A 14,623-nucleotide genomic window follows, 5' to 3' on the forward strand; every position below is an offset into this window, starting at 1 on the left:
AAAGGTTTCCCCAGAATATGATCCAAAGAGATAAAAATGGAGGCTTCACTTCAATGATTACTCCTAAATGCTTTTCACTGGATAACCACAGGGTGGTGCTGTTTACCAGTTCTTGAACTTCACACACCATCCAGTTGATGGCACTGAAGAGCTTAGAGGCAACTCAAACAGCCACTTTTACTGGGCGACACATTAATAGAAATAACACAGCACTTTATTCGGCATTACCGTGGAGTGAGAAGCCCACACCCTGAGTGGAGTCGCCCCCTCACCCCTCCTTTTGAGGTCAGAGTTGAAGCTCAGCTGGCAGACACAGAAGGTTTGCTGGGGATTGAGCGTCCCTCTCACGTGAGCTCTTCATGCAGCCGGCCTAGCAGCGGACTTGCTTGCACCTGCTTCTTCTTGCCTCGCTTCTTGCAGCTTATTCCTAAATTGATTTTTGCCCCAATTTTTTTAAACCCAATTCTTCCACATTTATTCACCACATCAAACCAGTAAAAATTCAAACTTTTTAAAGTTGCCAAACCTTGATTTTTTTTCAGTTCTTAACGCATGTGTAAGCAAACATCCACAAGTTGCATTCACGTAAACCTCCAGACCAGCAGAGGGCGAGCACATACCAAATTACAATTAATTGAGAATGTTCAGAATGCACTCCAAACCTGCAGAGGGCGATCACATAAACACAGCGAGTGGAACCAAAAATCTCAAGATGGGTCGTAAAAGGTGGACCACAACATTCACCTGTGCCCCTCTAGGAAAAGCGAATTGTAAAATGTTTGTGAGTCTCCTCAACTGTTCCTGAAAACAAGGCACTAAAAACTTCAGATGAATCTGAAAATGCAACTGGTAGGAAAACAAAGATGAGTGTTGAGTGCTTTATGATTTTAGGAAGTACAATCCACTGCAGATTGAATATATTTTGACTTTGCTAATTCAAATTGTGGACTTTTTTTTGAATAATAATAGTCAATTAAATTGTTTGAGATGCTAGAATAATTTAAATTAATTACTTCTGTAAAAATACTAGCATGTTTGTTTTATAAAACCTGTGAATCAAGTAAAATTATATTAGCAGTATTCTTTATATTTTTCAAGACTGTGGGGGAAAAAAAAGGTTCATTGAATTATATTTGATGTCAATCTTTTTCTGTATAATTAAATTCATCAGGCTGTTTTCAAGTTTGGACTGAGTTGTTGTCAAGGAATACACTCAGAACTTGACAGGTATGTAAATACACACACACCGTAGTATCACAGTGGTCACAGGGTATGAGCGTAATGAAGTTTTTGGGTTGGGCAAAAAAAAAAAAAAAGTTGCTTGATAAGATCTGTCAGTTTGAGGGAGGGGGATCATGGTGGGGGATTTGCATTTTGAGTATGAAGAGCTGCAGGTGTCAGACAGTTCGACCCTCATCAACATTCACTGCACAGCCACTACAGTCACTCTGTTGGATTACTTTTTGCATTTAGCTGTGTGGGATTGAAAGTTAATAACGTGTGATTTTTTTTTTTCTTTGATACTGATTTAGTTCATTGTATATTATATTTTGAACACTATTGGCTTGTTTATTTCTCACCGATGCTCAATCCCACGGCTCTTTGAAGACCAGCCTGTGGCCCTAAATCCAAAGGGCAGGTGGGGAACTGGAGCTCAGTGGAAAGGAGATTACGTATTTGATCATTTCTCTTCTCTTGGCCTCTTTCCGTGTAACGCCAAAGAAGGCGTGCGCAGCCAAGGCGTGTGTACTTTTGACACAAGTTTAAAACCTGCACCATTTGAAGGCGGTGCCACGGTCAGAGCAGCTAAGGTGCCTACATGCGCACACACACACACACACACACACACACACACACACACACACACACACACACACACACACACACACACACACACACACACACGCACACAAACAGAAAAAAATCCCCATGACCAATCAGGAAGAGCTGGAGACATACAATCAGTGGGGGACAGATTGATGACACGTAGAGCGGGGGAGAGTGAAATATGAAGTTAATGAGAAACCGGGATGAAAAGAAGACCCGGTCCAAGAGAAATCTTTAGGATTTTTTTGATTTTAGAAATGATAGCTGAGAGACAAAGTCTTGGGTTTAGGATGCGGTTACGATTTGGGTTAGGGTCCATAATCCCAGTCTTAACCCCAGAGTAACCCTAAAAGCACCCCTTAACCTACTGATATTATTATATTGGAGAATGTAGTAACCCTGACACTTTCTTTCCACTAGAGGCTGCACTTGAGCACCAACAAATCATCCTTCAATTTTATTTATATAGCGCTAATTTTCTTAGAGGCATTTTACCCAATAAGCCTGTCAAGAGCCACACTCCTCAACCATTATATATTGGTTTCTTTTTTAAATAGTCTACACACCCTTGTTCAAATTAATGGTCATTGTGATATAAAAATAAGACCTATATAAAACTTTCCTACTTTTAACGCGGCTTGTCAATCAAGCCAAAGTGATGCAACGAGTACATTTTAAAAGTTGAACCTTTCCAAAGGGGACCTCAATTAGAAGAAAATAGGCTTCCAGTTCCCTTTGTGGTACAATTTAGCAGTTTATTAGGACTCGGTAGTCTCTCTTTACACAGCAGCTCTGCGACATTGTGTAATCAGACGTATACACAATAACTTCACCAAATTGGATCAATTAGACAAAGTCAACGTTGCTCACAGTCCATCTTCAAGATAACAAGATCAGTTCTAACTGGAGTCAAAAGTGGAGCCTGTAAGACTCCAGCACTTTGTAAATACAACCATTTTATTAGGTACACTTGCACAACAAAATGAGTTGCACTAGCATTATCTTTTTTTTTTTTTTCCACCTGCTGCCCCATCTCTTGAGTTTGCAAAGGTCTACCTTGCGTTAAATTCTTTCTTCGGAAAAATAAAATGAAGGCATTGTTCTGAGTGAGAAATAACTCCCTTCTATTATGATGAAAGTCTAGTACCAAGTATCCATTTGCATGTGATTAGCAACATTAGCGGGCTGCATTAGAGGCTATAAAAGTTGCTCACCTCCTCCCCCCCTCCCAAACAAAATCCTCACTTGTTACCCCACTGACATTTCCGTCCTCTTCACCTTGTGCGCCCTTGGCGATTTTCTTTTCACTCAAGCACCTCGCACACTTAGCAAGAAGAATTCCGGCGGCTAATCTGGTGAAGTGCACGTATATTTGCAACACCCTTAACGTGATGGGCCCATCATTAAAGACATTCTTCTCTCCAAGGGCTTGGGACCACTCAAGATGCATGGTGGATTTTTTTTTTCTCTTTTCTACCATGTTACAAGTGGCAACCAATAAGCATTTTACTAAAGGAACTCGAGTAAAGGGAAGGTTTCAAAACTGTCACAAAAGCAACACACTGGATATTGTGTGATGACAACTTTTATTAATATTCTGTCATGTACAAGAGTATTTATGACTTTTGGTGTTGCTTAAAATAGTGTATAAAATAATAAATACATCATAAAATAGGAAATAGTAACACGCTTATCTGTTGTGTTGCTATTCTGTGCCATGACAAATTTGACCCTGATCAATAAATGTCATGTATGCCAAAATTCAAAGGGAAATGTATTGATTAAAATATGCCATGAAAACCTTCAAAGTCCATTAGCACCAGGAGGCCTGATAAATCAATTTGTGTCCCTGGACAATGCATCACTGACCCTTTGATTGAGGGATCAGTCCCCGTTTGTGCGTCCATCTTGTCTTGATGGCCGGAGAGAAGCCCTGATTGACCCCTTGACCTCGGGTGTGTGTTTATGTCCAGCGCTCCCGTCGGTGGGTTAATAAGCGCCGGCTGGGGGCACGCCCGGCCTGGGCTAAGTGACACGGCCTCCGCTCTGACCCCGTGGCCTCCCTACGGACGTTGCCGTGCCCGTCTTCATTTGGACAGCTGCTACACAAGCTTTTACCGAAATGTCCTTGAAAAAAAATCCCAGAAAAAGTCTACACACCCCTATTCAAATGCCAGGTTTTTGTGACATCAACAAATAATACCAAGATGCAGCGTCACTTCAAAACTTTCTCCGCTACTGCTGTGATTGGAGTAATATGGTTGCGTAAGTGTGCACACCCATTCAACTAGGCTTTAACTGTACTCAAAATTACATTCACGTTCAAACGAAATGCGAGTCCACCATTTAAAGCACCTCTGATTAATACCAAATAGTTCAAATGCTATAGTATCAATAAAAAAAATATTTGCTAACACATACAGATTTATTTTGTATTTCTTCAAGATTCAAGAAGAATTACATATTGCATATCATTGAAATAACATTTTAACAATTACCAAAAGGTTACAGAAGAAAATTAACCTATATTATATAAATATATAATAATCTCTCAAATGAATTGGACTCTAAATAAATACATAATAATAATTGTATTCTCTTTTCAAAATTCGGTCAACTTAATATAATATTTTGCTTTTCTTGGGTAGCTGTTTGGCATACAATACTATGATTAAACATTATGGCGACTACATCATCGTAACAGTTTCAATAAATACCGTCTTAGACTTTTATTAATTGCAACACGGCCTTCCTGCAAAAAAACGGCACACAAGCGAGGTCAACACACACCAGATAGTCCACATCCCCTTCCTTCCTTCCTTCCTTCCTTCCTTCCTTCCTTCCTTCCTTCCTTCCTTCCTTCCTTCCTTCCTTCCTTCCTTCCTTCCTTCCTTCCTTCCTTCCTTCCTTCCTTCCTTCCTTCCTTCCTTCCTTCCTTCCTCCCTCCCTCCCTTCCTTCCTTCCTTCCTTCCTTCCTTCCTTCCTTCCTTCCTTCCTTCCTCCCTCCCTCCCTCCCTTCCTTCCTTCCTTCCTTCCTTCCTTCCTTCCTCCCTCCTATGCCAGCGTAGATGTTGTATAACGTGAAAAGGGGGGTAATGAATTTTAAACTGCAAGAGTAACAGCTCTCAGACATGTGGTTTCAGTGTGCGAGCAAGGGGGCGAGTGGGTGGGCGTGTGTGCGTTTGGGATTTGTGTCTATGTATCTGTGTGTGTCTGTGTGTGTGTATGTGTATAGGGAGGATAAAGACCTTGCAAACGGGCCTGGCTTAGCTGACAGGTGACAAGGGTGCGAGTGAAAGGGGATTTTGTAATACCAACAGTGGGCAAGCGAGGAAGGAACGTGTGAAAGGGGAGAAAAAGAAGACTTTTCTTGAGCCGCTGAAGGAGCAGAGAAAGGAGGCCCGGAGGCTTTTTGCATGGCACTAATCGAACCGCTCCACCGTCTAGCGCGCTCATTTTTATTCAAAAGCTCCAAATGCTAAAATGACGCCAATGGGGTTGATCCCTATGTCAGTGCCTGTGTGGTATTTCCTTTCTCGCCTTTTTCCGCCCCGTCTTCAACTTTGACATATCAGTCAAGCCGCTCTACAATACGCAAGACAAACCACACACGGTCTAATGATGGAAAAAGTGACATTAAAATGTGCTTTGGCAGCATGTTTGCCATTAAAGAAGACATGTTGAAACACAACCTCAGCTTCAATCATTCATCTAACCTACGTAAAAAATGGCTGGCTACATTTGGTTTTATAAGCGACAATTCCTGATTTCCACAAGAAGAAAAAAAAAAACTTGGCTAAGTTACCGAAAAAACACAGCTACCAATTAAATAGGTTTAAAAGAACAACGTAAGAATTTTGAAACCCTTTTTGGATCATCTCCCTCTCCAGTTCACACAATTTGGATTACTCAAATGATAATTGTGTGTTAACTGAGTTAACGTGGGTTAAATGGGCCCTGCTGTGCCCCTAGTTGGTCCAACATTTACTCAGTCAAACATCAGACCCCCTTTTGCCCCCCCCCCCCCCCCCCTTCGTGTCCCCCAGTGGCGGTGAAAAGGCGAGCAGCGAGTGCAGATTAATCACGGGATGAGCCAGCGAGTATTTGTGTGGTCCTGCTACGGAAGGAGAAACCAGGAGAGGCGGGCAAGCATCTCAGCGTAGCAGTGTGTGGGAAATCCCCGGCAAGGAACTTTGTTTTTCCCTTCCCTTGTTGATCCCATCCCTTCTCTCTTACTATATTTCCATTTTTTCGAGGGGGTGGGAGGTTGGTTTCATTTTTTATTCATAGGGTGGAGGCAAGGGTGTCCAAAAATCAGGGGGCATGCAATGTGTGGATGTAGTAGGTTTCGAACCCTAGCAACAATAGCGGCAGTGTTGTTTGGCGACTTGCAATCCCGGACTTTCGGACATTCTTCCCATGTCAGTATAATCACTACTGGGAGGTAGCTCCATTAGGGATTACCATATCATTAATAGCAGCCATGACTTTTGTTCAAAGGCCACTTGTGTAATGTTGCCTTTGCGGACGACGCTTAATCCGCTGAGCCGCAGCTGTAGGAAAGAGCGAGGCGCCGTCGCCGGGCGTCACACGGTCGACGCGGCGTCATCTCCATGTCCATGCGAGGCGCTCAAAGACACGCATAAACAAGACTCAAATACAAAGTTCCTCCCATAGAGGAAAGAGAAACATCCATTCGACACTTCCCAACTGATCCCTCATTCTTCTTAATGCCAACCACCACCCCCACTACCTCTCTCCTTGACCCCCCCCCACCTCCCCTCGTGGATCCCCAGCTCTCTTCTCAGATGGTGGGCCAGATTAGAGGGTGAACAATAACAGTTTTCAATGTAAAAATGTGCATCTTGTTAGTGCTTTTTTTTTTTTTACTTGTCTCCGCCATGTGAAGATGGGAGAGAGAAAAGGAGTTAGCAACCATTCACAAAGTTATCTATGGGTGTCTTCACCACACAAACGGGGAGCGGGGGGGTTATAATCCGACTCCGGGTCCCCCAGCCGCAGCTGGATTGTAAAATTTGGAATCTCCAATTTACAACATCTCTGGAAAAGATGGATGTCATCGTTTGTTTACTTCACTCCAATAGAAGATCGCTTTTGATTTGTTAAATTGTTTTGATGTTGCTGATGATTTGTTGTTTCTTTGGATTTAATTCATGTTAATAGTTTGGCCTTTGGCGAGGTTTTACATGTTGTGACATTTTTGTTGTTGAAGTTATGTTGAAGTTAAGTAGTAGGACAATGGCCTGTGGGCTCCTTGACAGGATCCAACCGTGTTTGGTAGAGGAAAAAAAAAAAGGTGTTGCCAAGTAAAGAGCGCAGCATGTGTGCGGCTCTTGACAAGACCTTGTTTGTTTTGCTAATCGCTAACCGATGCTAGCGTCAGAAAAACAACAACACTCCTATCTATGTACGCATCTGAGCAGCTGAGAAGGTTTCTTGAGGCTCACCCACTAGTAAAAATTCCCACACATAAAATGAGTAGGATTTGGGGGGGAAAAAAAAAATATATATACTTTTGTTGCTAGCTAATGCTAGCTCCCCTGGCCATGGTAGCAAAGTGACATTTCTTCCGTTTTGTGTATGAAAACATATAATAAAAAAAATCAATCAATCAAACTCCAATGTGGCTGGTGCGCAACGTGAGTTTGCCAGCCCTTTTCATTGCCCGAACGATGTGTGACTTCCGCTCCGCGTGTGTTGCAACACGCTGTCATGTCCGACACGGGCTCCCCGCTGAGAGGCCCGCAACTAAGGTCAGCGGGGGGGGCTTTGACCACCCCCCCCCCTCCATCTTCCACCACCCCAAAACACTTGACCTTTCATGTATTTTTTAATTTTTTCAAATTTTCTGCTGCTCAGTAACAGCTCTTTTTTTTTTTTTTGCTTCCGTTCATTGATGGTTTGGAATCCACCCCCTCAATCAAAGCGTCACACTAGCATCAGTCACACAGAAACATTTATAAGCTGCATCTTTCACCGGGGTTCATTCAGTCACTTGACTGCCAATCTTACTTGTCTTCCCCTCCATACCGCTTACTCACTGGGTGACCTCAGGGGGCGACCCGGTAAGACCCCGGGGGCGCCCTCTGGACGCGGATAAATACGCCAGAGCAGCCGTCAACCGGTCGCACAAAAGAGGCGGCCGTGGCACTTTTGGCCTCTGGTAAGTCCAGCCAAGCGCACGGGGAGCATATTAGGACCCCGGGGTTTTATTTTCACTTTGGCCCACTCGGTCACTGCTTGGAATATGTCAGGTGGCATCACACAAATAATACCCACGGCCATTCAATGCACGAAAGACTTTCAAGTTGCTCTCTCCTGATTGACGCTGTCACATTTCATATGCTCTTCCCGCCACTCAAGCGTGATGTTATTTTTTTAAAAGGGAGTCGACGTAAACAGAACTTCCCTTACGTACAGTAATAAACACAAGTGAAAACTACAAAAACAAAATTCTAGTGCTCTCAAATTTAGAAACATAGTAACGCTATAAATAAACATTTTTCTCCCCTCCCAACATTCAAACAAAACATTTTGACTTTTTTTTGAAGAAGTGTGTGTGTGTGTGTGTGTGTGTGTGTGTGTGTGTGTGTGTGTGTGTGTGTGTGTGTGTGTGTATTGGGGGTGCCAGCTTTGTAGGGATGCCGTAGGGGGGTGCGCAGCTTAAAACATTTGGCAAGGGCCGTTTGGAATCGCATCTCTTGTTCCCATACAAACAAGAAAGAGAAATAAATGCGAGGGCGTGACAGAGACGTGAGTCCACAGTGGGACATTTGGTACAGTATTCAACATGTTTTCATTGATACCAGAAGATGCCGTTGACCCCCCCCCCCCCAATACACACACACTCCTGTAAAACAGCGCCCCATTCACTTCTGCCTCCGATATGTTGCTCCTAAATAGAGGTAGTGTTGAATCGGGGGCAACTGGGAGCAATTTGCATAATCTGATGGGATGGCGATGGGATTGCCGAGCGCTTGCCAAAATAGGTGATGTAGAGTAATGTGGACTCCTGGCGTATATATTTTTTATTTATTTATATTTTTTAAAATGCTCTACTTGGTCCAGTTGTAATGTTTTTTTGTCAACATACAGTGAGGTGACAAGCCTCACTCATTCACTTCTAGTGAACACGGTGCCAAGGATGGCTTCTCTTCTCCTGATGGGAAAACTGTTGCTCATGTGCCTGCCAAGTTTTGGCATTAATAGCCCAGGAGGGGGGGCATTCGATGGGGGGGGTCTTGGGCGGGGGAGGTGTGATAGATAGGGCTATCTAGTGTGGGAATGATTTCTATCCTCTACCCCCCCCCCGCCCCCCTTCCTCCTCTCAACCCCCAACCCACCCCTTTTTGCTCCCCCGTGTTAAGCCTCAGATCAGATTGTGAGGTGCGCCAATGCCATGCCGATGCCGCACTCCGATTAACTGTTGGTCTTCTCGCAGCTTGCGTACGTCCAAACAAAAACATCATTGTACTGGGGGAATGTTCACTGGGGCCACGTCAAGCACTACACTGGATACGAGTTCTATGGGATTTCATATATGGCCCTCTGCCAAAAGTATTGGGACGGCACGGTCAGATTTTTGGTTTCTTTCTGTATTTCATGGTAGTTACATCTAAATGTGGTAAATAAGTCAGGGCACCTTTTATTTAGTTCCACAGTTTGAAAGTGAGCAAAAGTATTGGAACAGATGAGTAATATGACACATGGAATAAAAGTTATCTTTTGATCTGAAACCCAAATATCTTGATAAAAAAAACTGACAGAAGCTCATTAGCAGCATGTGAATTGGTTTGAATGAGAAATATCCATTTGACATAGCGACAAGCCGCTGAAATTGGTTCATCGAGATACCACTGTACTTTTAAAAAAAAATCCCGTCAAAGAGAAAGTTAAACGACTCGAACCGTTTGTAGTATTAACACCAAAGACAGCGGCTCGGTTTACATGACAATAAATGCAATTTCTTTTTAGCCGTGTTCATATTATTATTATTCATGCGTGTGAGGCTTTTTTCGTGTCCCCCTGCCGGCTTTACTTTGTGTTAGCGGTCACCATTCATCCGCATGCACGGCCACTGTCTTCTTTTCGGGTTAAGGGGGGCCTGCTTAATGCCGCTTAACGTGTTTTATTCAAGCATCCAGGCGAATGATGCCGTTTTATTCACATGCATCCATTACTGAGCCAGCCACCCTGAAATCATTCTTGTGTACACATATCAGCTTGTGTACACAATGATCTCTTTTTATGTCTTTTATTGATGTTGAATGTGTCTTGAGATGCCACATAGGGAGATGTGGATTGTTTCATGTCTTGAAAAAAAAAACAAAAAAAAACGGGAGGGCGTATAAGAAAAAGTATTTTCGTTTGGTTTTCTTAAGAGAGAAACTTTGATTTCATGGTGTTGATGACGTTTCTTTGCAATCACTCAAGGATGAAGCGTGATTGTTTGCCTTTCAGTCTTCGTTCACAATGACGCGGGTTCTTTTAGCTGTTTAAGATCCCCCTTTTGAACACATACAACTTTGTTAAAAGAGTTAAGAAGAAATGTGTTATTTCTCCTTTTAGGACAGTTCTGTACCAACTCATTTAGAGACTTCACTGGATTCTTTTATGAGTGTATTTGGAGTGGTTGGTGTTTAAAACTATGATCTGTTTATACAATGAATACTGAAGAGGGCAAAATAATCCAATAAGGGTTAGAAAGAATTTCTTATTTTAAAAATTTTGAACCCATATAGTGTTATTTATGACATATTTTCAAAATATTTGGTTATTTTAAACCCAACTCGCATTGGGTTATTTTTTTTAAATAGCCCAATATGGGTTTAACCCATATCAAGTTATTGTTATTTCCCAATATTTATTTATTTCATAGTATGACAATAGTTTGCATATAATCTTGAATTATTGCAGAATTTTGTTTTGTCATGAATGTCAATCACTATTGTCATCATGATTATTTATTATTAAATATCTTTCTAGCCATGGATATGGTGGGAGAGGAGGAGGCTTCATACAGGGTCACGTCTGATGCTGGTGGAAGGCGGTCAAAAACAAATCAGTTGTGTTCACACCCACTACGGCGCAAAAGGCCGTTTGAAAATGCGCTCAAGCTTCTCCCCGATTTACATGATCTATCAAGCTATCTCATAATATGTATAAAAATGCAAAAATAGCTGTGTATGTTTTTATGAAACATTTAATTACATCATATACAAGTTCCATCTCATCCTCTCCATGAATATAAATAAAACGACAACAATTTATGTTACATGGCGTGTTGCGCACTGTGCAGAGTGAAGGTGTTGTGGTGCGCGTGGCCAAGCAAGTTGAAGTAGTGATGTTCGAGTCCTTGCACTGGTGATAAGTATCCACCGTGCTGCTGCGCGTGCGCTGCGCTCAAAGCCACAGCGGGTGGGTATGAGATGGCCGGGCCGCGGGCCGAGCCGTGCCAGGCCAAGTGTCGCGGCGGGCTCTGCTGTTGCTGCTGCTGCTGATGGTGGTGGTGGTGCTGTTGGTACATTTCTGTGGGGCTGTGCAAGCTCTGATGCTCCGGAGACGAGTGCAGCTGGTGACCCAGGTAGTCCGACGCCTCGGGCCCGGCGGCACCGAACACGGGCTCGGTGATTGCGCGCGATTTGGACTGCAGGAAGGCAAGGATGCGCGCGTACTTGATGTCTTTGGTCTCGGCTCGGTCTTCCGTGGTCAGATAGTGGACTAGGTTCTTCATGCACTCGTGGTAACCGTAGTGGAAGTAGTTGGCGAACTCGGTCAGTAACTCGCCTGAAGCGAAGCACAAAAAAAAAAAAATCATATTTGATATTCTGATTTGTAGAAGTGGACCTATACCGTAGAAGCCCCAAATTTAAAAGACAAATCTCACTCTGACGTTTCATTTACACTTTTGACTTCACATTTATTGCCATTGTCCTACGTTTTTTTTTTTTTGTTGAGCCAATACAGAAAGAAATTTTTATCTTAAAAATGGGATTTTTAGAGAGTATGTATTGTTTCTAGTTAAAAGTTGTTCTCAGTATGGAGCCACTGCAAAATATGCAGCCACAATAATAAACTCTTCATTGAAATAAAATTTTTTTGTGTCCATGCACACAAACATTAAAAAAAAATATATTTTTTTTTTCTCATTTTGAATATCAAACGTATATACTCACCCTTTTCTCTGCCTCTTGGAAAATCTGCAGAGTGGAGAGCTCTCAAATACTGAACTGTCATCTCCAATATTTCAGCCTTCTCCAGCTTCCCGGAGTTCTTTTAGTGGGAAGGAATTGACAGAAAATGCGTATATTGTAACCACAATATCAATTTACACCACGATGTGATCACGTGTAAAGATTTCAATACCTGCTTGGCCAGCGCCATCGGTACAGTTTTTCCCAGCTCATTCAAGCAGCGATTGATACGATCTCGTCTTCGTTTCTCGATCACTTTGTGAGAAATTGGCGTTCTCTGCAAACAGACAAGAGCATCATCTTTAGTGAAAGCGGAACTTTTTCTAAGCAGAGTGCGCAGCGCAGCGCACCAATGCGCGCCAGGCAGCGTTACGCACAGCTTCTTGCAGCTTTTCTGCCTCAATTGCACCATTAAAACCCAAATATACTCTAGTGAGACATTTAATGAAGTACATTTAGCCAATTTTAAGATACTGTATCGGAATATAGTCATTAAATCTGTAAACATATAAGCGCGTGTTGTCATATAATGACGTAATGGTGTTGAATGCGCATAAATACGTGGAGACAAAGTTTAAGAAATACAAAAAAAGTTCTTTTAGGCTACAACTTAAGATAAAAATAAAAAGACAAACGTGACCTGCGTGCTTATACCTTTCGTTCCTTCATTCTGGATGCCATAAAGGAGAAAATCGTTTCCCTCAAGTCTTCCAAAAAGTTGCAATTTGCAGAGAGACGCGATGCCGTGGAAAGTAAAACGAAATGTAAGCAGTGGAAAACAAGGCAACCCCTTATAAAGGGGCTCATCCAGGGGGGATTCACGCCAAAATGTAAATTATTCCACGCAGGGATTAAACTGGGGACCATGCGTGCACGCCGCGCTAAATGTCCGTATAGGATCAGAAACAGTTTAGGGGGGGTGGAGAAAAAAAAATGAAGCGAAGAGGTGGGTTGTCAGGGGGGCTAACCTGGCTTTGTTAACCCACGTGGCTGCTTGAAAACCACGTGATTGGTCGTGGGATCATATATTTGTATGGTATAATGACGCGGAAAAGGGCGCGAGCGAGTGGCTTTTGGCGCACAAGAGCGCGCGGCCAAAAACAACCAAACAGAAAGAAAAAAAGAAAGAAAAGTTTTTTTCCTCACACGACGCCCTGTTTAGTCGTCTTTCGTGGCTTTCAAACACACACATACACACATCGCACACACACTCCCTCACTGCCATTAGATTAATTAAGTAAGCTTTTAATAGGCTGTTCCGCCAAGTTTAGGAGAAACCTTTTTTTGGGCACCCCCTTAGCGTCACACGATTTACTCTCGTGCTTTGTATTTTTTCTTTTTAGTTTTGTTTTTGGGACGTTCTTCTTTTATTTGTATGCTTGTTCTTTTCTTTCTGTCACGACGAGGGCAGGTGCATGCATGCGTGCCTTGCGGGGGCCTGCTGGCACACGAGCGTGGTCCGCGTCAAGGCGCACGCGAGGAGCCGCCACTGGAGACCCCTTTTTGGAGGGGGCTCAATTTGTATCCTATTATCCTATAAGAAAATGTCTATTCAGTGCCATGAATAGTTTCATTGGCCTAAATTTTAATAATGCTCTGCGAAGAAAGGGAGAAATAAAGAAGAATGCAGCTGGTGCGAGCGCGCATTATCCGCCGTCACCTGCGAGATGGATAGCCTGGAGACCCCTATTCATTTGCCTAATTTCGGTCAACTTAACAAACTTTGGGAGAAATTATACTGCTATTGTTGCGAGGGGTGAGGCCTTCTGATCGAATTAACAGCGTGTTTTGATCCGGTAAATGTCATTAGAAAGCGGGAAACAATCGCGTTTCAAGGCGCCCGGGGAATGCGCCAACGCGGGGACGCCAAAGCGCAAAGTGCACAAAGGCTGCTGCTGAAGGCCCTCAAAGTTTTCCCCTCTCCAAACAAAAGGCATTATTTTATACTTGAATACATTTCGTACAACAATTGGCTGTTTGCTTCAAACATATCTGAAGCAGTAAGGTTAACAACAGGTTTATTGTGTGCGTGCACCCGGACGGCTCTCATGCGCCAAAACAAGGCGGCTCGCATGCAGTCTCGCCTTTTCACGGAGCTTTTCATGCAAAAAAAAAAAAAAAAAAAATTCACCCGCCGAGCGGCTTGCCTATATTTGATCCTGCGAGCGATGTCAAAGAATTAAAATAAAAAAAGATTGGAAAAAGAGCATGGGGAGGTTGTGAAAGAAAAGCCTCAGCAGACATCAGAAGAGTTTTGGAGAGAGCTTCTTTTCGGGGAGCACCATGGAGAGAAAGGCGCGAGCGAGCGCAAAGAGGGCATAAAATCCAATTACTTGATTGTGCACTTGTTTAAAACACTTTTTTCCCCTTTCTCTTTATGTATTTGTACTTTTAAATGTGCACTTGTTGCACTCGTGTGTGTGACGCACAACTGCTTGCTCGCTTTGAGCTCCGCAAAAATAACGCACTGTAAAGTTAATGTGTGGCGTTGTCACTGCAACACTTTGACAAAGATGTAGTGAATTAGTATACAAATATTTGTATATAGTCATTTCCCCTGACTATATTTGATTTCAAGGACA

General features: G+C 42.9%; 1 protein-coding gene across 1 annotated transcript; it reads right to left on the minus strand.

Moving 5' to 3' along the window:
- Positions 1–11,119: 11,119 nt before the first annotated feature.
- Positions 11,120–12,908, minus strand: helt (helt bHLH transcription factor). Its single transcript, XM_085911834.1, has 4 exons — positions 12,696–12,908; positions 12,214–12,318; positions 12,024–12,120; positions 11,120–11,634 (listed from the first exon to the last, which is right to left on the minus strand). Exons 1-4 carry the CDS (start codon positions 12,906–12,908, stop codon positions 11,120–11,122), a joined length of 930 nt encoding a protein of 309 aa, XP_085767960.1.
- Between the last annotated feature and the right edge of the window lie 1,715 nt (positions 12,909–14,623).

Source organism: Syngnathus leptorhynchus, chromosome 5 (genome assembly GCF_054491065.1).
Source record: "Syngnathus leptorhynchus isolate UIUO chromosome 5, UIUO_Slep, whole genome shotgun sequence".
NCBI classification, from domain to species: Eukaryota; Metazoa; Chordata; class Actinopteri; order Syngnathiformes; family Syngnathidae; genus Syngnathus; species Syngnathus leptorhynchus.

Bases quoted from the DNA above. Each gene is read 5' to 3' on its own strand.
- helt (XM_085911834.1), bottom strand. From the start codon at position 12,908: ATGGTCCCCAGTTTAATCCCTGCGTGGAATAATTTACATTTTGGCGTG. The intron at 12,319-12,695 runs GTATAAGCACGC...GTCTGTTTGCAG, and splicing joins CCAGAATGAAGGAACGAAAG to AGAACGCCAATTTCTCACAA. The intron at 12,121-12,213 runs GTATTGAAATCT...TCCCACTAAAAG, and splicing joins CGATGGCGCTGGCCAAGCAG to AACTCCGGGAAGCTGGAGAA.